Raw genomic sequence first — 23,656 nt, 5'->3', positions numbered from 1 at the left:
TTCAGATTTTACAGTTGTGGCCTAATTAAACTCCACACCTTAGATTTATATAAAATTTAAAAATTAAACCATTAAAAATGTCAGTAAGCTGTGGTTCTCTCAAATATTTATGAACAAAAGGCTCCTGTGCATATTTTATACACATATGTGAAGAAGGCAGTGATGTGGCCAGTGAGTACCAGGAAGAGAAGATTTAGGCAGCCTTGGGGGCTAACTTACTAAACCTGTGCTCACCCTCATCTCATTATCCAGGGAGTGACGAATGTTCAGGAAAACAATGATTGGAAGCAGAGCCCCAGTGCAGGATCCCAAAATGTGCCATTTGCTTCCCCGTCTCCCAGCAAAGAAACCTTGTCTCCCTCTTTCTGCATCCAACACATACGCCTTAGGCTGCATGAGACTTGGGGACAGTGCCTCACCTTATTTTACTCTTCAAGTCTGACCTTGCCTTGGTGTTTACAAGTGCCAAGACTCTCTTCGCAATGTCATAGGACGTTGAAGATGAAGGGAGAAATGTTGCTCAGGGCCTTACCTTCCTCTTCCACTTCCCAATGATGGCCCTGGCAAAAGAAATGGGGGTGGTTCATAACTCATTCCAAAAGTAGAGGCTGGCTTGTCATAGATGTGAGGATGCCCTCAGGAGCCATGAGTACACTGTTGGAAATAGGGAGGTTGGCGATGGAATTACTCAAAGAGGGCAATCGCCCCGGGGAAAACTTCAGGTAAGGTGACTTACAAGACAACATGAGGAAAGGAGGAGGTTTCTATATTCATCCTCTAGAATGAGAGATTCAGTGGATCAAGAGGGACATGAAGGTGACCCATATCTTCAGCAGGAACTTTCCCCACCCTTTCTGTCTGGAGTTTGAAGGACTCTGATCAGGAGCTGAAGGAAGAGATGGAGGTGGGAGCTGGGTGGTCCTGCTTCTCTTCCTTCAGTAGAGTCTGGGGCAATGGCCCCTCTGTGGTCCCAATCCCTGATGACTCAATACCTTCTACTCCTTGTGCTGGTTGCAGGCTTACATATATTTGAATGAGGGAGAGAGGTTGCTGAAAATTCTCAAGAAGGAAAAATCTTGGAGTAAGACTTTTGAGTGGACTACCTTTTATACCCTCAAAGGTCAGGTAAGAAACCATTAGAAATGTGGTTCATCTGTTCTTTATCACTGGGGCTTTACGTAGAAGAAGTAGTAGAAGTCACCCCTATGCTTTCTACATCCTCCTCCCATCCTCTGCCACAGATCTTTCCCAAGACTCCAGAACCCCAAGCCCTGGGCCTCAAACCTCCTCACCATCCCTTGTCTGCAGCAAGATGATCTTTAGCCTCTCAGTTGACAGCTTTATGAAATGTTTTTCTAACAACCTCCCAAAAGGGACAGGAATAGGTAAACATTTTCTCAGAGGTAGATGATGAACAATGAGGATGCAAAGTCCTAGTCATTCAACCATCCTTCCACAGATACATCCAAGAAACATTTCCGATTGTGCCAGGCACAGGGAGATCTTGTTCCTGGGCCTTAAATGACCTTTTTTGGATAAGATTCCTTAACTATGTATTTTTGGAACATACCAACCAAGCCTAGAATCACTGCTTTTCTTCTTTTCCTTTCTTCCCCTTTCTTCTCCTTGTAGGTCTGTTTCAACATGGGCCAGATGGTGCTTGCCAAGAAAATGCTGAAGAAGGCCTTGAAGCTCCTCAATCGAATCTTTCCTTACAACTTAATCTCCTTGTTTCTCCAGATGCATGTTGAAAAAAACAGACACTTTCATTATGTGAATCAGAATCAGCAGGCCCAAGAGAGCTCACCTCCAGGGTAAGGAAGGAGCTGGGGAGAGCTGGGTGTCTCATCTCACTCCCCAGAGGAGAGAGACCTACACATAGTCCAACAGTCAGCCCCCAAAGCCTGGGCCTCTAGCGGGCGCAAGGAGTCCTGGTGGCTCGCTGGTGTGGGAAGGGATGAGTGGGAGCGGGGCTCCCAGGCCAGGGCTGGGTTGCCTCAGAACAACTTAACAGGCAGCTTTTGCCAAAGGGAGTTCAGGTGACAAAACCTTAAGGGAGCCCTTTGCAAGGTGAGCTCCAGTGCCCCTCCCCACTCATCTTACCCACTAACCCCTCTGGCCATCCATGTTCCAATGGGAATCTGCACCACCTGTTCCTAGACCCTCAGTCACAAGTCCTCTTCCAATTCAGTGCTAAAACCCTGGGTATTGTCCCTGCCCCAAAGAAAAATGGCAGGTCCTGAAGACATCTGCCAAAAGACAAAACAGCCCACCCATTTTTGTAACTCTATATAGATACATGGGTTACATGGGGTATCCATTGGTCAAGATTATACCATTAAGATATGTACATTTCAACGTATGTAAATTTTATCTATAAAAGAACTATAAAAAATAATGAGGTGGGGGGCTTCCCTGGTGGCGCAGTGGTTGAGAGTCCGCCTGCCGATGCAGGAGACACGGGTTCGTGCCCTGGTCCGGGAAGATCCCACGTGCCGCGGAGCAACTGGGCCCGTGGGCCATGGCTGCTGGGCCTGCGCGTCCGGAGCCTGTGCTCCGCAACAGGAGAGGCCACGACAGTGAGAGGCCCGCGTACCGCAAAAAACAAAACAAAACAAAACAAAACAAAAAAAAAAACAAACAAAAATAATGAGGTGGGGTAGGAGAAGGAAACAATGAGTAGAAGGACAGATGTAATAAGAATGTTGATAGTTGCTGAAGCTGGATGCTGGGTACATGTGGCTCATTATATTTTTCTGTTTTACTGTGTGTGCATGTTTGAAATTTTCCACAATAAAAGTTTTAAAAATGTATTCCACCTACCTAGCAATTCATACCAAGAGAGATGCCACCTAGTTGGGGATCTGGAGAGCTGGCAGTAGATCTCTTCCATCTTGGGAGAGGCCAGCTGCAATATTCCCACAGGTTCTGCCTGAGATACAAGTATCTATTTCTATGGGCAAGTTGCTGCAATTCTTTGGCAACCCCACCAAAAACTGCCTTCCCCAGTTTCCTGAAAGTGTTCCCTTGACTATGGGGGAGGCTGGGATGGAAATAGGGTGCAGCTGAGCTCCTTTGCAGGCTGGGGACAGGCTCCTGAGAATCTAAGCTTGCTGCCTCAGGAGACACCAGGAGGGGGAGGGGCGGGGAGAAGTTCAGCAGAGATCTCTCGGAGAGGTAAGAGAGAATGGGAGTTTGGGTCACAGAGGGCTGCCAGATGAAATAAAGGATGCCTAGTTGAATTTAAAATTCAGATCAATAATACATGATTTTTTTAGTATACCTTATATCACACAAGATATTTAGGACATATGCATTCTAAAAGAATTGTTTTGAAATTCAGATTTAACTTGGCATCCCATATTTTCATTCCCTAAATCTGACAAGCCTAATGTACAGCCATATTTTGTAAAAGGAATAAGAAGTACCTGCACAAGAGGAGAAGGTGAAAAAGTGATGATCAGGAAGAAACTACAGAACAATTGGCTTAAAATGCTGTCCAGTCGAAAGGTTCTCATCTCAAAAATAAGGACATTAAGAAACAATATTTAATGTCAGAATTTCTACAGCTTCATGAACTCCCTATGTTATAAGGGATTTTACCTTCTCCATGTTTCCTTAGAAACTAAAAAATAACTTCCACAACAGAATGAATGTCATCAATGTCTAAACTGAAAGTACCTGGAATTCTTCTTTAAGAATCTCTAGGATATCTTCCTTTCTTCTCATCTTTATTTAAAATCTGCCTTTTTTTTTTTTTTTTTTTTGCGGTACGTGGGCCTCTCACTGCCGCGGCCTCTCCGTTTGCGGAGCACAGGCTCCGGATGCGCAGGCTCAGCGGCCATGGCTCACGGGCCCAGCCGCTCTGCGGCATGTGGGATCTTCCCGGACCAGGGCACGAACCCGTGTCCCCTGCATCAGCAGGCAGACCCTCAACTACTGCGCCACCAGGGAAGCCCTAAAATCTGCTTTTTGATAGTTATTTCTAGTTATATTTTGTTTTCTTGGCTTTGTTAAATTACTAAGATTGCAGCCAGTTTAGGATCCCATTTTTATCACAAATAGAGAAGATTGGAGGCTAAGTTACCAGTTAAATGACTTGTGGACGCTGAGGCTGAGACCCCAAACATTCTCGGTAGGTGGTCAGCCATCCTTCCCTTGAATAATTCCAGCACAGGAAGTTCACCATCTCCTGCAACATTCCACTCCGTTGTCAGAATGTGTTTTAGTCTGTTTGGACTGCTGTGACAAAATACCACAGGCCGGGTGCCTTATTAACAGCAGAAGTTTATTGCTCACAATTCTGGAGGCTGGAAGTCTGAGGTCCTAGTGCCAGCGTGGCTGGGCCGGGGCCCTCTTCAGGGTCACAGGCTTCTTGTCGTATCCTCACATGGTGGAAAGGAGCCGGGAACTCAGCTCAACAAAGGAAATGAGCCTTTTAAACAAGCCCATTCTGCTGTGGTCTGAATGCATCCCCCAAAATTCATAAGTTGAATTCTAACTCCCAAAAGTGACGGTAATAGTAGGTGGGGCCTTTAGGACATGATAAGGTTATGAGGGTGGAGCCTTCATGACTGGGATTAGAGCTCCTATAAAAGAGACTCCACAGGGCTTCCCTGGTGGCGCAGTGGTTGAGAGTCCGCCTGCTGATGCAGGGGACACGGGTTCGTGCCCCGGTCCGGGAAGATCCCACATGCCGCGGAGCGGCTGGGCCCGTGAGCCACGGTCGCTGAGCCTGCACGTCCGGAGCCTGTGCTCCGCAACGGGAGAGGCCACAACAGTGGGAGGCCCGCGTACCGCAAAAACAAACAAACAAAACTAATGTATCAATATACATATGTATAATGGAATCACTTTGCTGTACAGCAGAAATTAACACAACATTGTAAATCAACTATGTGTCAATAAAAAAATACTGTGTGCTGAAAATGAAAAAAAAAATTAACGTGCATGTTAATTTCCAAGTAAAGGAAACAGGCCTCAAACTCAAGTCTGTTTTGACCCCCAAGCCAGTAGTGAGGACTCTGCCCCTGCGCTTCCCTCAAGCATGCTGGTGGCGATACCTTCTTCTTATGTCCCATGTGTGTACTTTATCTAATAGGAAGAAGAGGCTGGCGCAACTTTACCAGCAAACCACTTGCTTCTCCTTACTGTGGCAGATCTATAGCTTAAATTATTTTTTTCACTACAAGTATTATTGCCACCTGGCAGCTCTGATGCAAGTGAATACTGCCCTGGAAACTCAAGATGATTTCCAGGTAGGGTATTTTTGTAGCTGCTTTTTACGTTTCTGAATCTCATTTGGAGAGGAAAGCCTAGTGAAAGCCAATCAAAATTCAAAATCATGAAGATTTAATAAAAACCTTCCAGACTAGATTGTTCTGCTGAGGCTAGCAGTTGTCAAACATTTTGGTCCCAGGATCCCCTTATACTCCTAATAATTTAGGACCTCAAATAGCTTTTTATGTGGGTTTATATATTTATATATTTTTTATGGGATCATATATTTTTATGGGGTATATCTATTGATACTGTCATATAAGAAACAAAAACTGAGATACTTTAAAAATATTTTTTTAAAGAAAATAAACCCATGACATATGAACATAATTAACGTTTTCATTGAAAAAAACTCTATTTCCCAAAACAAAAAATTTTGTGAGAAGAATGGCAGGTATTACATTTTTGCAAATACCTTAATGTCTGACTTCACAGAAGACAGATTCTCAATCTGCTTCTACTTTCACTTCCTTGTAATGTCACATAACTCTCCGTTGGAAAACTCCACATTGTACTTGTAAGAGAATGAGGGTGAAAAAGGAAAATGTAACAGGATAATTCTTTTAAAAAGATAAAATCATTCCCTGGTGGTCCAGAGGTTAGGACTCCGTGCTCTCACTGCCGAGGGCCCGGGTTCAATCTCTGGTTGGGGAACTAAAATCCCACAAGCTGCGCAGCATGGCCAAAAAAAGTAAAAGTAAAAGAACACGCAGCAAAGATGTTATTGAGCTCATTAAAGTTAGTGAAAGTTAGTGAGAGAACTAGTAAGATGTTACAACTGGTTCCCAGGAGAATTTAATTTATGAATGTATACAAAACTAGTCTAGTCACAGGGCAAGAATAGAATCACTTGTATTCCACCGAACATTTCTATTTCTATGAAAAAGAATCATTTACATTACTACCAGTTTCCCAAAGGCAGTGAAAGGCAGAGATAACCTTGATGAGTGAGCTAGACAGGACACGCACTGAATTTTTTTTGTTTTGGCCCATTTCAAGTTCTTTCACTGTTTTTCCTGAAAAACTGCTACACACAAAACAAATGGTCCACAAAACATTCTCCCTTCTTTCTGAAGGTTTTACCATGCACTGTTATCATTAACCAGTCTTTTGCTAATTATTAAACTTAAATGGCCAGTTGAAACAAACAGTTCTAAGACTGTTCTTCCAGCACTGGTTAAGACTGGGGTGGCAGGTATTGGGGATAATATTCATTTAGCCTTCTGAGCTTTCTGGGCAGACCTGGTGACCTTGCCAACCCCAGCTGCCTTCTTGTCCACTGCTTTGATGACACCCACAGCAACTGTGTGTCTCAAGTCACGAACAGCAAAACGGCCCAGAGGAGGAGAGTCAGAGAAGCTCTTAACACACGTGGGTTTGCCAGGAACCACGTCAACGACGACAGCATCACCAGATTGAAGAGTTGTTTACAGAGTAACCACCTTCTCTTCAATCTCCCAGTTAAGTTTAGAACTAGAGTCCTTAACATTTTTTTGAAAGCAAAGCAAACCAAACCAACCTTCCTTTATTGTTAAACAACAAAAGCAATACATGCTTGTTATAACAATAAATTAAACATCACAGAAATGCATAAAGTAAAAAGTCCCTCAAATCTCTACTCCAACTGCAACAAATAGGTAACTGCTTTTTACAGTTACCCATTTGGTAGTTTGGAATGAATCCTTCCAGGCTTTTTGGTATGCAGTCATATATCCACACATATAAGCTATTGCTTTTATTTTTCACAAAAATTAAAATTCATATATTTTGTTTAAGGACCCTGTGTGGGCAAAAGGGGCCATTGAGCTTGTCCTGGATCATGCATTAAATAGGTGGCAGAAACTCAGCTGGATTTCTGTATCTAAGCCTATGGTTTGGCCAAATGTCGGGCTCCATTCCCAAGCTTAATATATCCATGTTTACTGGCAGATGATTGGTGATATCCTGGGCTTTCTGCTTTGGATTCCATCCCAGTCTTGCCCCGTCTCTCCTCTTCTCCTCCATTGCTGCCATTTCAGATCATTAAGGCCTACCTGGACTATTCACTGTACCACCATCTAGCCGGCTACCAGGGCATATGGTTCAAATATGAGGTCATGACCATGGAGCACATCTTCAACCTCCCCCTGAAACGCGAGGGCGTTGAAATCATGACCTACGTGGCTGATACACTTTGCTATATCAAGCTCCTAATGGGTCACTTGGACTTGGCCATTGACTTAGGTAAGACCTGGCTGGTCAAGAAAGAACTTGCAGATACAAGTAATGCCCAGAAATATACTGGAATTGTTTTCTTCCCAGGCTCTCGAGCCCACAAGATGTGGTCATTGCTTCGTAATCCCAACAAACACTATCTGGTCCTCTGCTGGCTTTGTATATCCCTCTTCTTGAAAAACAGGTATTTATCTCAAGGCATTTTCCAAAATTAGAGGAAGAAAGCCATATTAATGGAATGTTCTGGGTTTACTTAACCCCGGCCATAGGGTGGGGCAGGAAGTAAGGTTTACCAGAAGCTGATGTAACTGATAATCATCATCCTTGGGATACCACTACTCTTTCACAGGCATCACCTCTAACCTGGTTGCTCTGGCCAGTGGCTGGAGGAGGGTCACACAGTCAGCCCCACTGTGGGAATCAGGCCTCCACCACTGCCAGGTGGAAGAAAGGGAACAGTCTCACAGGGGAGGCAAATTCCCAGAGAATAGCAGCCAGGACCAGAGGCACAGGCCAACTTGGCCTGACTCTGGCCACCCTGATAGAAAGGTCCAGGAGAGAACAGTTTGAACAGAGAGCCAACTTGAGATTTAGGAGTGGGTCTGAAGTCTGTTGAAGAATCGTACTTGGTCCTGAATGGCTGGGCAGGACTGAGACTAGGACTGAACTTCCTTCTCTCCCCACACACTAGTTTTTAATCCTACCACCTTTTCTTATCCATAGATACAAGCAACTGATCCAGGTGCTGGGGTGGCTGTGGGATCTTTCTGTAGCAGAAGAGCATATCTTCAGCAAGGCATTTTTCTATTTTGTCTGCCTGGACATCATGCTTTATTCTGGTGAGCATGGCCTTGGAATTTGTAAGGAACTGGGGGGATAACACTTGCGTTGGTGTGGTGTGGCAGGTGACAGGGCTAGGGCTTTGAGACCACTGGGTTTCTGGCTAGAAGGTGCAAGGATTGCAAGGGACCAACAAGGAAGAGAATTTAGAATTTAAGCTGCCAGTTAAAGTGTCAGATCATTTGTCACACAAGTGATGGTGACTGACAGTATCTTACTATGTGGCTTCTACTAGGGCATTTAATTTTTAGCAGGACAGACTTAGAGACTTCCTGCTTGAAAATGAAGGGTAGGGCTGCTAATGGTGAGGTGAGGGTTCCAGGCACTGGCAGCTGTTAGTGATTTGGAAAACAAGTTCTTTCCTGATAACCTTCTTGTTGCACCAGGTAGGCAGGCCTCAGTGTACATATTAAACCAGAGGGGCCAAACTGGGCATTCTTTTTCCCAGCCATATTTTCAACTAGGGATGTGGATATTGCTGCCAGCAAGGGAAGTGTGAACGCGAAGACTGAGAAGTCCCAGGCTGCGCTGAGGCTGATTCCTTGGGCTCAAGCAGGGAGGGTTGGTTTAAACCCCACTCCTGCCTAGTTGATATTATGGACTTGTATCTTATACACATAAACTTCCACAAAAGCAGGGACTCAGCAAACACAGGGCAGTGCAGTCACCTGGTTGCTGTAATCCGTGGGACCCTTTGGATTCATAAAGTAATCAGAGACCGAGGCCTGTCCTCACAGTGGGAAATTCTCCTGGGAGCTGTTAGGCCAGAAAGACGACACCCCTCCACCCCCAATCTACCAGCCAAGCTCTCCTGTTTCTCTCTTTTTTAGGCTTTGTTTATAGGTCATTTGAAGAATGTTTGGAATTCATACACCAAAACGAAGACAACAGAATACTGAAGTTCCAAAGTGGAATCCTCCTGGGACTTTACGCGTGTATAGCTATCTGGTAACAATGTGTTGCATACCACTAAATCCCCAAATTTGAAAATGTTGAATTCTGGAAGAGTTCTATGAGATTTGAAAACAGGAAAGAAAAGAAAGAGAAAGTACTTTTAATTTATACCTAAGACAGATTGAAAGTGACAGAGCAGATTTATACTGAAAAACACCTCGGGAATCACCTAGTTCATCCCACTCAACTGAGGCCAGTAAAGCGATGCCACTTCAATTGTACTCAGTGCAACAAGCATTTATTGCATACGTAGAGTACAGTATTAATACAGAGATGAATAAGAAGAGAGTACTTGCTTCTGAGAAGTGTTGGGGGTTTGAGGGAGACTAATAAATAGCACTACTTACCCCCTCCCCACCCCCGAGATGGAATCATAATCATTGTTAATAGAGCCGATGCTGGAGGATATGGCTTGTATCTGCGGCAAGTGAGCTTCCTAATATTGAACTCAGGATTAGACTTACCCATCAGCAGCAGGCAGTTCTAGAAAACTCCACCCCCTCCCCACCCCATTGAGGCAGGGAGTACCATGCTCCCTGTGGGTCTCACTGGCTCTCAAGATGAAAGAGAGCTACACCTGCCTAATTTCTGTCCCAAAGTCACCAGCCTACTAAGTCACCCCTTGTCATTGGAGGAGTGAGTGAGGCAGGGAAAGAAATGTGGAGCTTTGCACCAGTGGAGCTCCCTCACATGGAAGGAAACTGCAGGAGGGTGGAAGAAGCAGGCTTCCTGTATCCCCATTAACCCATTAAGCCTGAGGCTTAATCTCCTTAACCCATTACATTTTTTAAACTCAATAAGCCTGTAGCTATGGCTTTAGCTTCAAGGAAGTAGATGGACAGTAAGGCTCCAGAACATTAAATAAATTACTTCCACAGCCATCCCCAAGACTGAAAGTCATTCCCTATTCCACTTCCCATCTCAAATTATATATGCAGTCATGTTGTCCAGTATCTAAAGATTTTGTGATGAGATTAAATGATAATACGAAGACATTCCTATATAAAGTGCCACAAACCAGAGCAGTTTCAAATTTGAATAGAAATCTCCTCTTATTATAAAACTCATTGGGAGAAATTAAAATGCAAAACATCAATTGCCCTTGCCAGCTAAAGTCTAAAGAAGTGAAAGTTCAAAGTCAAATTAATTTGCCCTTGTGAGTTAAAGTTCAAGGAATCCAAAGTCCCAAAATCACCCTAATTTCTTATTCTACTCTACCTCACCTGAAGAGTTCTTGCAACAGCTGTAGCTTAGGCCAATACTGCTCCCACTTTATGGGCATAGGAATCATCTGGAGAGTTTGTTAACTCAGATTTCTGGCCCCATCCCCAGAGTCTGTCTGATTCAGTAGATCTGGGTTGGACCAGAGAGCTTGCATTTCTAAGGAGCACTCACATGGTACTGATGATGCCTGTCTGTGGCCCACACCTTGAGTAGTATCAGCCCAGGCTATCTCTCTTTGAAATCAGAGCAATTTCTTCAAGCCCCAGAATTTATAACTCCAAGTGCCTGATCTGTTTCATTTTTTTTCTGGCCACACCGAACAGCCTGTGGGATCTTAGTTCCCTGACTAGGGATTGAACTCCGGGCCCCTGGTAGTAAAAGTGAGGAGTCCTAACCACTGGACTTCCAGGAAATTCCCTCACTTTAAAGAGTCCAAGGAATGAAATGGTAGCTACTATTGCCCAAGTATTCCCCCCAATTATGTTCATTTGAAATCATCAAAAAATTCTATTCTGTCCTTGCTCCATATCACATAATTTTCCCTGAATAGGCCAGTGGCAGGCTTCCAGAGACCAATGTACTAGGAGCTACACCTCTAGAGAGACCCATTTCAGGAAACCAGCCCATTCCAAAGGTGATGGGGATTTTTCTTATTCTTCTGTGGTGATACAGGTATGCCAGACTTCAGGAGTGGGACAACTTTCACATATTTTCCAACAGAGCCAAAAGTCTAGTGTCAAGAAGAACCCCAGCAGCTCTTTACTGCATAGGCCTCAGTAGGTACATGGAAGGGCAAGTTCTCTACCTTCAAAAGCAAATTGAAGAACAATCAGAGAATGCTCAGGACAGTGGAGTTGACCTACTCAAGGTAAGGCCTCTTCTCTGGTTTCCCCGGTAAATCATGCCTTAAATGGATTTTTCTCTACCTCCTGTGATAATTATTTTCTCTGATTACAGAAGTTACATGTGTTTTATAGTTTAAGTTTCTGAAGGCCACTCCCTCCCCATAATTAGAATATAAATGGCCCACAACCTTACTACTCAGAGATAATCACTTTATACATATTGAGATATCACTTTCCAAGTTTTCTTCCATGTGTGTGCATGCATTTCCATTTTTTAAACTTGCTACTAAATAAGATATATCTATGAATAATTCCCTGCCGTTAAATTGTTTTCTGCACCACTAGTTAAAAGGAAGCCTAGTATTTTAGTTTATATATACTATTAGATGATATTGCCAAACTATTCTTAGATAGAATTTTATAGTACTTTAGTACTTTTTTTTAGTACTTTTGTAGTACTTTATTACTGTTGCTGTAATAAACATCTTGGTAGATAAATCTTTGCACACAGCAATTTAAAACATTCAACTGATACGTAGTAAGGACCTGGTACTAGGTGTTGGGGTACAAGGGTGAGCAAATTAAACCTGGTGCCTGCCTCCCAGAGTCTACAGCCCAGCATGGGCAAGCCCCACTAAGAGAATGAGGGGCTGAACCTCCAGGGTCGTCTTAACAAGTATTTGCCTTGTTCTCTTAGAAACTGAATGCAGGTGAATTCCTTTTCTACTGCTATGTCTCCAAGTACACAACCTTAACAGCTTAAATGACAGCACTTGTTTTCTCATCTCCTGGCTTAGCAGTCAAAAGTCTGGATGGGCTCGGCTGGGTTCTCTGCTGAGGGTCTTACAAGGCTAAAATCAAGGTGTTGGCTGAGGTATTTTCCCATGATCTAGGGAAGAACCTGCTTGCAGGTTCCTTCAGGTTGTTGGCAGAATCTAGATGCTGATGATTTTAAGGCACATCCCTATTTCAGAGATGTTAAAATGTTTCAAAACAAGGCATCTTGAGACCAATGAAGAATAGTAGCTCATTTAATCTTCAGAGGCATTGTTATGGGCTGGGTCTTTTTCACTGCTGCTGGCTAGAAAAGTCTTGAATTTGCCCAGGTGGGAGCCCACTCCCTACCACTCTCATAGCACACTCAACCTCAGCATCTCTTCCTGCAATTTGTTCACATCCAGCTGACTAAATCGCCGCCTCCAAAAACACAGAAGTTCACTGTCATCACTGCTTGGAGGTATGTACTCTTTGACATAGAACATGTATTTATATTTCTGATTCATAAAACATTCTTCTGGTTCTCACACAGTATATGGAAATTGTTTGGTGATATAAAACATTTTGTTTTATGTAATTATGTATTACATATGACTTATGTAATTATTATGTGTATTCTGTAATTTAGTTCATGTAATTTGATGGAGCAAATGCCTTTCCTTAAGAAAATTACTTGTGAAGGATTTAAAACACGCTTAACTTCATGTTGTTTTAAAAAAATAGATTTTTACCATCTTAAACATGATTTAATTTATTCTAACATTCTCTTTTTCCTTTCAAATACCAGGCACATTACGTATGACATATGAATTGACTGTCATTATCACTTTTAAATATTCAGTGCTAATAAAGGGGTACCACAAGTTTGGCCAACCTGATATATGGAAATCCAGGTAGATAAATTAGCAGCTCATTAAAAGAAAGCACCTCTTTATTTAATGAGTAGCAAAGTATAAAACTCACCTATCCCAAAGACAGTACAGGTTAAAAACACAATAGGTGCTATTGGGATTACAACAAAGATGTGTACAATGTTGTCTTTGTACTCAAGGAGTTTGTGATTTGAGTTCCAGAAGGGGATGGGGCTGGGAAGCCCAGGAATGAGAGAGAGTGGTAGAGGTGGGGAGTAGAAAGAACACAAGAACACAAAAGAACACAAAATCAAACTTAGTATCTCCCACAGTACACAGAGCAATGCCTTTTACACGTTACTGAACCAAACTTGGGCTCGTTCTCCCACATGCAGTAAAGCTAATCTACTGACACCAGGTGTGGTGAAGGAAAGTGCAGCATTTACTGTAAGGTGCCAGACAAGGAGTCTGGGGCAGCTAATGCTCAAAAAACCCAAACTCCCCAAAAGGTTTCAGGGAAGCATTTTTAAAGGCAAGGTGAGGGAGAAGATTCACAGGGTGTGTGATCAGCTCGTACACATTTCTCTGACTGACTGATGGTGAGGTAACAGGGCAGTGTCACAGGGGTTAACGTCATCAATCCTCAGGCTCCAGTAGGTCTAGGGGCTATATCTCATGGTCATTAAGTACTCAACTTCTAACATCTATAAAACAACTCAGGAAATGTGCAACAGGTACTGTTATCTAGTTACTTCATGGAGGAACTAAAGATTCTGTGACTGCCGTATGGCTGATGTACTGTTTAAATTGTTACTAGTGCTCCTGGCCCAACTGCCATTTTTGTCACTACATGGTCATATCCTTTCAATCATTAATTCTTGAGCCAGGTTTTTGTGACTCAGGGGAGGCCTGGGAGACTACAGCTTTTCTACAAATAAGAGGAAGGCAGAGGACATGGTGGGAGCGGTCTGTCCCGAGAAGGCCTGCTTGGTTACACACAGTAGGTGTTTAATTTCTTGAATAAATAATTGATAGACAAAATAAACATGTAACAGGTTAGTCAGGAAAACTCAATGTTTCAATCCATTTCTATGAAATTGAAGTAAATGCAATAAAAGAAAAAGACATTGTATTGTTGACCATCAAGTTCGCAAAAACATGAGAGAAGACACATTCATACTCTGAAGGACTCTCATAAACTTTCTAGAGAGCATTCTGGCAAAATGCATGAATATCTTTAAAATATGCACATCATTTAATTCTCCTCCTAGGAACTAACCTAAGGAAATAATCAGATGGCAAACAAAAATTTATCTATAAAGATGTTGATCTCAGGTTTATAGTATTTAAAAAACTAGGGGAAAATAAAAGTCATATGCCTTTCAAAAATATTGGTTAAGTCAGAAATGGTGTATTTAAACATTGGGATTTTTTTTCTTTTCTTTTCTTTTAAAGATATTTTATTTATTTTTGGCTGCGTTGGGTCTTAGTTGCAGCATGTGGGATCTTTTCGTTGCAGCTCATGGGCTCTTCATTGCGGCACACGGGCTTCTCTCTAGTTGTGGCATGAGGGTTCTTCTCTCTCTAGTTGTGGTGCTCAGGCTTCAGAGCACGTGGGCTCTGTAGTTTGTGGCACGTGGGCTCTCTAGTTGAGGCATGTGAGCTCAGTAGTTGTGGCGCATGGGCTTATTTGCCCCACAGCATGTGGGATCTTAGTTCCCTGACCAGGGATCGAACCGGTATCCCCTGCATTGTAAGGTGGATTCTTTACCACTGGACCACCAGGGAAGCCCCTGGGATGCTTTCACATTTTAAAAAAATCTGAATTTCTTACTCTTCTTTTAAAAATTGGAGTATCTGGTGACTCTAGACCCCAATCCTAAAGGGCAGCTACTGGCTGGAATTGACGAGGGGTGACATTTAGGGCATACCCTCTCCAGTATGACATAATCCCCTCTGCTTCTTATCTTGCTACATTCAGCCTCTTATTTATGTTTCTTGCCCAGCTCTGTCAGCATTTGAATTTGTGAGATCTGTGTAAAAGAGTCATGTCGTTGAAAAGAGCTCTTTAAGATAGAGCATCTGCATGTCACCTCAGCTTCATCTCCAGTTTTTCTTTAACTCCCTTTACCCAAATCTACTCTTCAGACTTTCAGAACTATTTTTAGTTCTTGCAACAACCATCCACCCTTGTCTAGCGCCTTCATATATATAATCTGCTTTCTTTCAACATTGTTTCTCTGGCCATGTATTCTTCCTTCAGATCTCACATCCCTTCCACATCTTCCAGGAGAAATTAAGAAGTCCTGCTTTGTGTTCTCCCAGAGGATCCTCATTCCCATGTTGCCTGCACTGCATTTTAACTGCTTATTTGAATACTCCCTTAGCTGGTGCTCAAGGGATGGCATCTTGCTCAGGATAAATCGCCCAGCAAAGAGAAATCCAAGATACCAGCCAGATTTTTAGCACAGTTGTCTACGCCGTGTGGCTGACAGGGTCTTGGTGCTCCAGCAAGTGTCAGTCCTGAGCCTCTGAGGTGGGAGAGCCGAGTTCAGGACATTGGACCACTAGAGACCTCCTGGTCCCACATAATATCAATCGGCGAGAGCTCTCCCAGTGATCTCCATCTTAACACTAAGACCCAGCTCCACTCAATGACCAGCAAGCTCCAGTGCTGGACACCCCATGCCAAACAACTAGCAAGACAGGAACACAACCCCACCCATTAGCAGAGAGGCTGCCTAAAATCATACTAAGTTCACAGACACCCCAAAACACACCACCAGATGTGGTCCTGCCCACCAGAAAGACAAGATTCAGCTTCATCCACCAGAACACAGCACCAGTCCCCTCCACCAGGAAGCCTACATAACCCACTGAACCAACCTTAGCCACTGGAGACGGACACCAAAAACAACGGGAACTATGAATCTGCAGCCTGCAAAAAGGAGACCCCAAACACAGTAAGATAAGCAAAATGAGAAGACAGAAAAACACACAGCAGATGAAGGAGCAAGGTAAAAACCCAACAGACCAAACAAATGAAGAGGAAATAGGTAGCCTACCTGAAAAAGAATACAGAGTAATGATAGTAAAGATGATCCAAAATCTTGAAAATAGAATGAGAAAATACAAGAAATATTTAACAAGGACCTAGAAGAACTAAAGAGCAAACAAACAATGATGAACAACACAATAAATGAAATTTAAAATTCTCCAGAAGGAATCAATAGCAGAATAACTGATGCAGAAGAATGGATAAGTGACCTGGAAGATAAAATAGCAGAAATAACTAACACAGAGCAGAATAAAGAAAAAGAATGAAAAGAGTTGAGGACAGTCTCAGAGACCCCTGGGACAACATTAAACACAACATTCAAATTATAGGGGTCCCAGAAGAAGAAGAGAAAAAAAAAGGGACTGAAAAGTTCTTTGAAGAGCTTATAGTTGAAAACTTCCCCATCGCATTGTAACTGCTTATTTGAATACTCCCTTAGCCAGTGCTCAAGGGATGGCGTCTTGGTCAGAATAAATCACCTAATACGGGAAAGGAAACAGTCAATCAAGTCCAGGAAGTGCAGAGAGTCCCAAACAGGACAAATCCAAAGAGAAACATGCCAAGACACATATTAATCAAACCATCACAATTTAAATACAAAGAAAAAATATTAAAAGCAGGAAGGGAAAAGCAACAAATAACATACAAGGGAATCCCCATAAGTTTAACAGCTGATCTTTCAGCAGAAACTCTGCAAGCCAGAAGGGAGTGGCAGGACATATTTAAAGTGTGAAAGGGAAAACCCTACAACCAAGATTACTCTATCCAGCAAGGATCTTATTCAAATTCGACGGAGAAATTAAAACCTTTACAGGCAAGCAAAAGCTAAGAGAATTCAGCACCACCAAACCAGCTTTACAGCAAATGCTAAAGGAACTTCTCTAGGTAGGAAACACAAGAGAAGGAAAAGACCTACAATAACAAACCCAAAACAATTAAGAAAATGGGAATAGGAACATACATATGGATAATTACCTTAAATGTAAATGGATTAAATTCTCCAACTAAAAGACATAGACTGGCTGAATGGATACAAAAACAAGACCCATATATATGCTGTCTACAACAGACCAACTTCAGACCTAGGGACACATACAGACTGAAAGTGAGGGGATGGAAAAAGATATTCCATGCTAATAGAAATTGAAACAAAGCTGGCATAGCAAATCTCATATCAGGTAAAATAGACTTTAAAATAAAGACTATTACAAGAGACAAAGACACTACATAATGATCAAGGGATCATAATTCTCAATGGTGAAAAATTGAAACCATTTCCACTAAGATCAGGAACAAGACAAGGCTGCCCACTCTCACCACAATTATTCAACATAGTTTTGGAAGTTTTGGCCACAGCAATCAGAGAAGAAAAAGAAATAAAAGGAATCCAAATTTTAAAAGAAGAAGTAAAACTGTCACTGTTTGCACACGACATGATACTATACATAGAGAATCCTAAAGATGCTACCAGAAAACTACTAGAGCTAATCAATGAATTTGGTAAAGTAGCAGGATACAAAATTAATGCACAGAAATGTCTTTCATTCCTATACACTAATGACAAAATATCTGAAAGAAAAATTAAGGAAACACTCCCATTTACCATTGCAACAAAAAGAATAAATACCTAGGAATAAAGCTACCTAAGGAGACAAAAGACCTGTATGCAGAAAACTATAAGGCACCGATGAAAGAAATTAAAGGTGATACAAACAGATGGAAAGATATACCATGTTCTTGGATTGGAATAATCAACGTTGTGAAAATGACTATACTACCCAAATCAGTCTACAGATTCAATGCAATTCCTATCAAACTACAATGGCATTTTTCACAGAACTGGAACAAAAAGTTTCACAATTTGTATGGAAACACCAAAGACCCCGAATTGCCAAAGCAATCTTGAGAAAGAAAATGGAGCTGGAGGAATCAGGCTCCCTGACTTCAGACTATACTGCAAAGCTACAGTAATCAAGACAGTATGGTACTGGCACAGAAACAGAAGTACAGATCAATGGAACAGGATAGAAAGCACAGAGATAAACCCATGCACAAATGGTCACCTTATCTTTGACAAAGGAGGCAAGAATATACAATGGAGAAAGGACAGCCTCTTCAATAAGTGGTGCTGGGAAAACTGGACAGCTACATGTAAAAGAATGAAATTAGAACACTCCCTAACACCATACACAAAAATAAATTCAAAATGGATTAAAGACCTAAATGTAAGGCCAGACACTATCAAACTCTTAGAGGAAAACATAGGCAGAACACAGCAAGATCCTTTTTGACCCACCTCCTAGAGAAATGGAAATAAAAACAAAAATAAATAAATGGGACCTAATGAAACTTCAAAGCTTTTGCACAGCAAAGGAAACCATAAACAAGACGAAAAGACAACCCTCAGAACGGGAGAAACTATTTGCAAACAACGCAACTGACAAAGGATTAATCTCCAAAATATACAGGCAGCTCATGTAGCTCAATATCAAAAAAACATACAACCCAATCAAAAAATGGGCAGGAGACTTAAATAGACATTTCTTCCAAGAAGATATACAGATTATCAACAAACACATGAAAGGATGCTTAACATCACTAATCATTAGAGAAATGCAAATCAAAACTACAATGAGGTATCACCTCACACTGGTCAGAATGGCCATTATCAAAAAGTCTACAAACAATAAATGCTGGAGAGGGTGTGGAGGAAAGGGAACCCTGTTGCACTGTTGGTGGGAATGTAAATTGATACAGCCACTATGGACAACAGTATGGAGGTTCCTTAAAAAACTAAAAATAGAACTAATGACCAGCAATCCCACTACTGGGCATATACCCTGACAAAACCATAATTCAAAAAGAGACATGTACCACAATGTTCATTGCAGCACTATTTACAATAGCCAGGACATGAAAGCAACCTAAGTGTCCATCAACAGATGAATGGATAAAGATGTGGCACATATATACAATGGAGTATTACTCAGCCATAAAAATAAACGAAAGTGAGTTATTTGTAATGAGGTGGATGGACCTAGAGTCTGTCATACCGAGTGAAGTAAGTCAGAAAGAGAAAAACAAATACTGTATGCTAACACATATATATGGAATCTAAAAAAAAATGATTCTGATGAACCTAAGGGGAGGACTGGAATAAAGACAAAGACGTAGAGAATGGACTTGAGGACATGGGGAGGGGGAAGGGTAAGCTGGGACGAAGTGAGAGAGTGGCATGGACATATATACACTACCAAATGTAAAATAGATAGCTAGTGGGAAACAGCCACGTAGCACTGGGAGATCAGCTCGGTGCTTTGTGTCCACTTAGAGGGGTGGGATAGGGAGGGTGGGAGGGAGACCCAAGAGGGAGGGGATATGGGGATATATGTATACATATAGCTGATTCACTTTGTTATACAGCAGCAACTAACACAAGAATGTAAAGCAATTATACCTCAATAAAGATGTTAAAAAAAAGAAAAGAAAAAAAAAGAATCATGTCATTGGAAAAAATTCCTAACATGGTGGTAAATGAGAAAAAACTGTTACTGTATTGGTGATTAATTTTGAAACTATGCACCTCAGATTGGGACTAGAACCCACGTGCCGGGACTCGAACCCAGCCAAAACCCATAGTCTTCCGACTGAGATCACACTCCTGGTTTCAGGGCTTACTGAAGCTCAGGTTTTTGATGTCTAATCGCAGAAAGAATTCAGTGAGAGACAAAGTGATAGGTAAGAAATGGCTTTATTTAGAGAGAAACACACTCCAGAGACAGTGTGTGGACCATCTCAGAAGGTGAGAAAGGCCTCGGAAGAAACACACTCCACAGACAGAGTGTGGGCCATTTCAGAAAGTGAGAAAGGCACCAGGGTATGGGGGTTGTCAGTTTTTATAGGGGTGGGTAATTTCATAGGCTAATGAGTGGGAGGAGTATTCCAGCTATTTCAGGGAAGGGGTGGGGATTTCCAGGAATTGGGCCACTGCCCACTTTTTGATCCTTATGGATCCTTGGAACTGTCATGGTACCTGTGGGTGTGTCATTTAGCTTGCTGATGTATTACAGTGAGTGTATACTGAGGCTCAAGGTCTAGTGGAAGTCAACTTGTCCGCCACCTTGGACCCATTTGGTTTTAATCAGTTTATGTCATGTCCTCGGGCTGTGTTATTCTTTCAAAGATTGTTCCCTGTCCCCTTCCCTCCTGTTTCAGTATGATCCCAGTTGTGGTGGGTATGAGTGTGTGTGTATATGTGTGTGTGTGTGTGTGTGTGTGTGTGTGTGTGTAAGTGAAGGCAGTGTCGACTGAAGAAAAACACACAATCTAAAAGTTGCAAGTTAAATTTTCTTCGGGGATCTTACTGAGGACTATAGCTGTAGCCTGGAGGATGGCCTCTCAGATAGCTTTTGAGTAACTGCTCTGAAGAAGTAAGGAAGGAGACAGGATATATAGGAGTTTTTTCCTGGGGAGAACATCAAAAGATTACTGCTAGTCACAAAGAACACATATCTCAAGTTAATGACTTTAGCACTTTTCTATGTACAGAAGATGCAAGGATCTGGGTTCATTGAAATTATTCCTTAGATATGCATCTTAACTATCTATGGCCAGTATCCAAAACACAAAATGCTTCCTGTTTTTCTCAGGCCCCACCATCGGTGGATGGCTGCAGTGGCTAATGGCTTGATTCTTGTAGAACTGCGATGGTGGGCAACGTTCCCTGTCCACAGCAAAGAAATAAAAAAACGGGAGAGTATGTATCCAAATGTGAAAATATTTCTTTTTAGGTGTTACAGTTACGAGTGATTTTATTTCTATCCTCATTTTTCCCCTAAATTCTGAGTTGTTTGTTCGTTTTTTCCTCCCTCTCCAATGTCTACATTTTTTTTTCAATTGAGGTATAATTCTCTAAATTTTGAAAATTAACTTATATTGCTTTGGTAATTAAAAGAAAATATTGTGGTTTTGTTGTTGTTACTGAACTGAACTTCGGTCTGCTTGCCCACCACACAGCAAAGCCAATTTACTGACACCAGGTAGTGGTGAAGGAAAGTACAGCATTTGTTGTCAGGCCCAACAAGGAGAATGGGCGGCTCATGTTCAAAAGACCCAAACTCCCAAAAGATTTTCAGGGAAGGGTTTTTATTTTTATTTTTTTAATATTTATTTATTTATTTGGCTGCGTCAGGTCTTAGTTGCGGCACGTGGGATCTTCGCTGTGGCACGCGGGTTCTAGAGTGTGCAGGCTCATTAGTTGCAGCATGCAGGCTCTCTAGTTGTGGTGCACAGGCTCTAGAGTGCACAGGCTTAGTTGCCCCACAGCTCATGGGATCTTAGTTCCCTGAGCAGGGATCAAACCCATGTTCCCCTCGCTGGAAGGCGGATTCTTAACCATTGAACCACCAGGGAAGTCCCTCAGGGAAGGGTTTTTAAAGGCAACATTTTGGGGTGAGGGCTGCAGGGTACATGACTTTATTCTGATTGGCTGGTGGTGATGTAATAGGGTGGTGTTTCAGGAATCTTAATCATCAACCTTCTGGTTCCAACCAGTCTGGGTCTGTATATTGTAGTCAGCATGTAGTCGCAATCCTCTACCTGGGTGGGGGTCTTAGTTCCTGCAGAAGAACTCAAAGATATGTATCAGATTGTGATGTATATCCCTTGGGGAGGAGCTAGGACCCTGTTTTATCATTGAACTATTGTTTCTTGACTATTTTTCTGCGTCCCCTCACTTCCCTAATTAGTAACTGCTTGAGTCTGCCCTTTGGAACTCAGGGAAGGCCTAGAAGACCAAAGCCCTTTTCTACAAACAGGGAACAGGGGACACAGAAGGGCTTTCGTATGTGGGAGAGCCCTGCAGGGTCCTGCTTAGTTTCAGTCACCCCCTTTCTTTGATACCCCTCAATCCCAGGGGGAACAGGGAGGCAGAACAAGAAAGAGAATAAAGTTTTAGATAGAGAGGTTAATCATAAACCCAGCAGGGGAACTGAGTTTCAGGGGGACCTAGTTTCATTTTAAAAAGTGGTTGCCAGAAAGGGTTATTGAGCCCACCCATATCACATTCTTGGTCTGGGTAGCCCACTGGGGCTACTCCACCTGACATTTATCATCTAATCTCCACTACTTTCTATGTATGTCTCTGTAATATGCTTTTTTGCTTGATTGCTTATACCCTTGAAATGATCCCAAATCATCTGAGAGGGAAAAATCTTCCCAGTCAAGGACCCGTTTCTGATTCTGATATGTGGCTTTTTTCTTTAGAACTTGGAGAATCTGGTGGCTCAAAATACCACTGGGCCTGTCTTCTACCCAAGGCTCTACCACCTGATGGCCTATGTCTGTACACTCATGGGAGACAGGCAGAACTGCAGCCTCTTCCTGAACACAGCCTTACAGCTCTGTGAAGCACAAGGGAATGTGCTGGAGAGATGCTGGCTGAACATGAGCAAAGTATGTAGCATCAGCTAGCAAGCTGGGGAAGGGGATGCCCACAGGGGATGCGAAGGAGCCCCAGAAGCCCACTGCCTGGCTGGGTTTCACCAGGTGTGAAAGGCCATCAGAGGCTTTTCTGGACCCTTACTGAAAGGGGTGACACATGCATAGGTCAGATATTTGCACCTCCTCTTCCCCTTTGAGTTCTCATGGGATCTTCCCCTCCTGTAAATCCCCTTTAGCAAGATCTCCACCTTCTCGTAGGTCTCACCACATTCCACTTTGTGTTCCATGTGTTGCCTCCCTTCAAGAACGTGAACTCTTAGAATGCAAAAACCACTGGGTCCCTAGCATAGTGCCTTATACTCGGTATTTGTTGAATAAGTGAATGGATGTACACTTCTACTTAAAGAGTCATGTGTTAGTATCCTAGTTTGGGTGGCAAAATTCATTGTTTGCCTGTGGGTTCGCCTGGTTTTAAAAGCTCAGGGACATTTGACCATTTTGGGATTACCCCACTCTTGACCACACAAGCTGAGGAGCACTGATGAATTCTGTGTTCTCTTTGTCTCCTCTCAGGAATGGTGGTACTCAAGCTCTGAGTTAACAGAAGACCAGTGGCTTCAGACACTCTTGAGTCTCCCACCATGGGAAAAAGTTGTATCAGGCAAGGTAAACATGCAGGATATTCAAAAAAACAAATTCCTGATGAGAGTTAATATCCTGGACAATCCTTTCTAACATTTCATGAAGAGAACAAAGATTTTAGTAAGACTCATTCTCTTGTGATTATCCATTATTAACCTTTCTTTATAGGCAGCACCATCCAGGTTCCTGCATATTCCCTTCTGTTCCGGACACAGAACCAGACCTGTTGGTTTCTCCTCTGTCTGGAGGGTTAGAAAGTGTTGGTAGTGTCATGCTTTCCTTTCTCCCAGCTTTACACAAATTCCCTTTGCCTTTCATGTTGTTTTAGCTTGACCTGTTTATTTTCAGCCCATGCAAAATTGTATCAGATCAAAAAATTTTAATATCAAAATGGTACATGTTGCAACAGATACACTTCTAGTTAATCTATTAAACTGAAAATGGTTATTTTTAAATGTCCAGTTGTTTAATCTTTTGTATATAGCCCAGGATTACAAATAGCAAATTCTCCTCATGGTCTGTAAGGGCAA

The 23,656-nt window shown here is 42.4% G+C and overlaps 1 protein-coding gene across 1 annotated transcript in view; it reads left to right on the top strand.

Annotated features, from left to right (window-relative positions):
* The window catches only part of ADCY10 (adenylate cyclase 10), a gene marked incomplete at its 3' end in the record, with an annotated part of 106,331 nt that extends 83,112 nt beyond the window's left edge, over positions 1–23,219 (top strand). The window contains exons 24-33 of the mRNA XM_081256265.1: positions 1,018–1,125; positions 1,633–1,814; positions 5,102–5,258; positions 7,299–7,503; positions 7,582–7,678; positions 8,218–8,333; positions 9,165–9,282; positions 11,185–11,380; positions 22,308–22,496; positions 23,058–23,219. Of these exons, the coding sequence (XP_081112391.1) occupies positions 1,018–1,125; positions 1,633–1,814; positions 5,102–5,258; positions 7,299–7,503; positions 7,582–7,678; positions 8,218–8,333; positions 9,165–9,282; positions 11,185–11,380; positions 22,308–22,496; positions 23,058–23,219 (1,530 nt within the window). The remainder of the gene's footprint in view (positions 1–1,017; positions 1,126–1,632; positions 1,815–5,101; positions 5,259–7,298; positions 7,504–7,581; positions 7,679–8,217; positions 8,334–9,164; positions 9,283–11,184; positions 11,381–22,307; positions 22,497–23,057) is intronic.
* Between the last annotated feature and the right edge of the window lie 437 nt (positions 23,220–23,656).

This window comes from Mesoplodon bidens (genome assembly GCF_964165515.1).
Source record: "Mesoplodon bidens genome assembly, chromosome: 2".
NCBI classification, from domain to species: domain Eukaryota; kingdom Metazoa; phylum Chordata; class Mammalia; order Artiodactyla; family Ziphiidae; genus Mesoplodon; species Mesoplodon bidens.
This window is presented reverse-complemented; position numbering and strand designations above follow the sequence as displayed.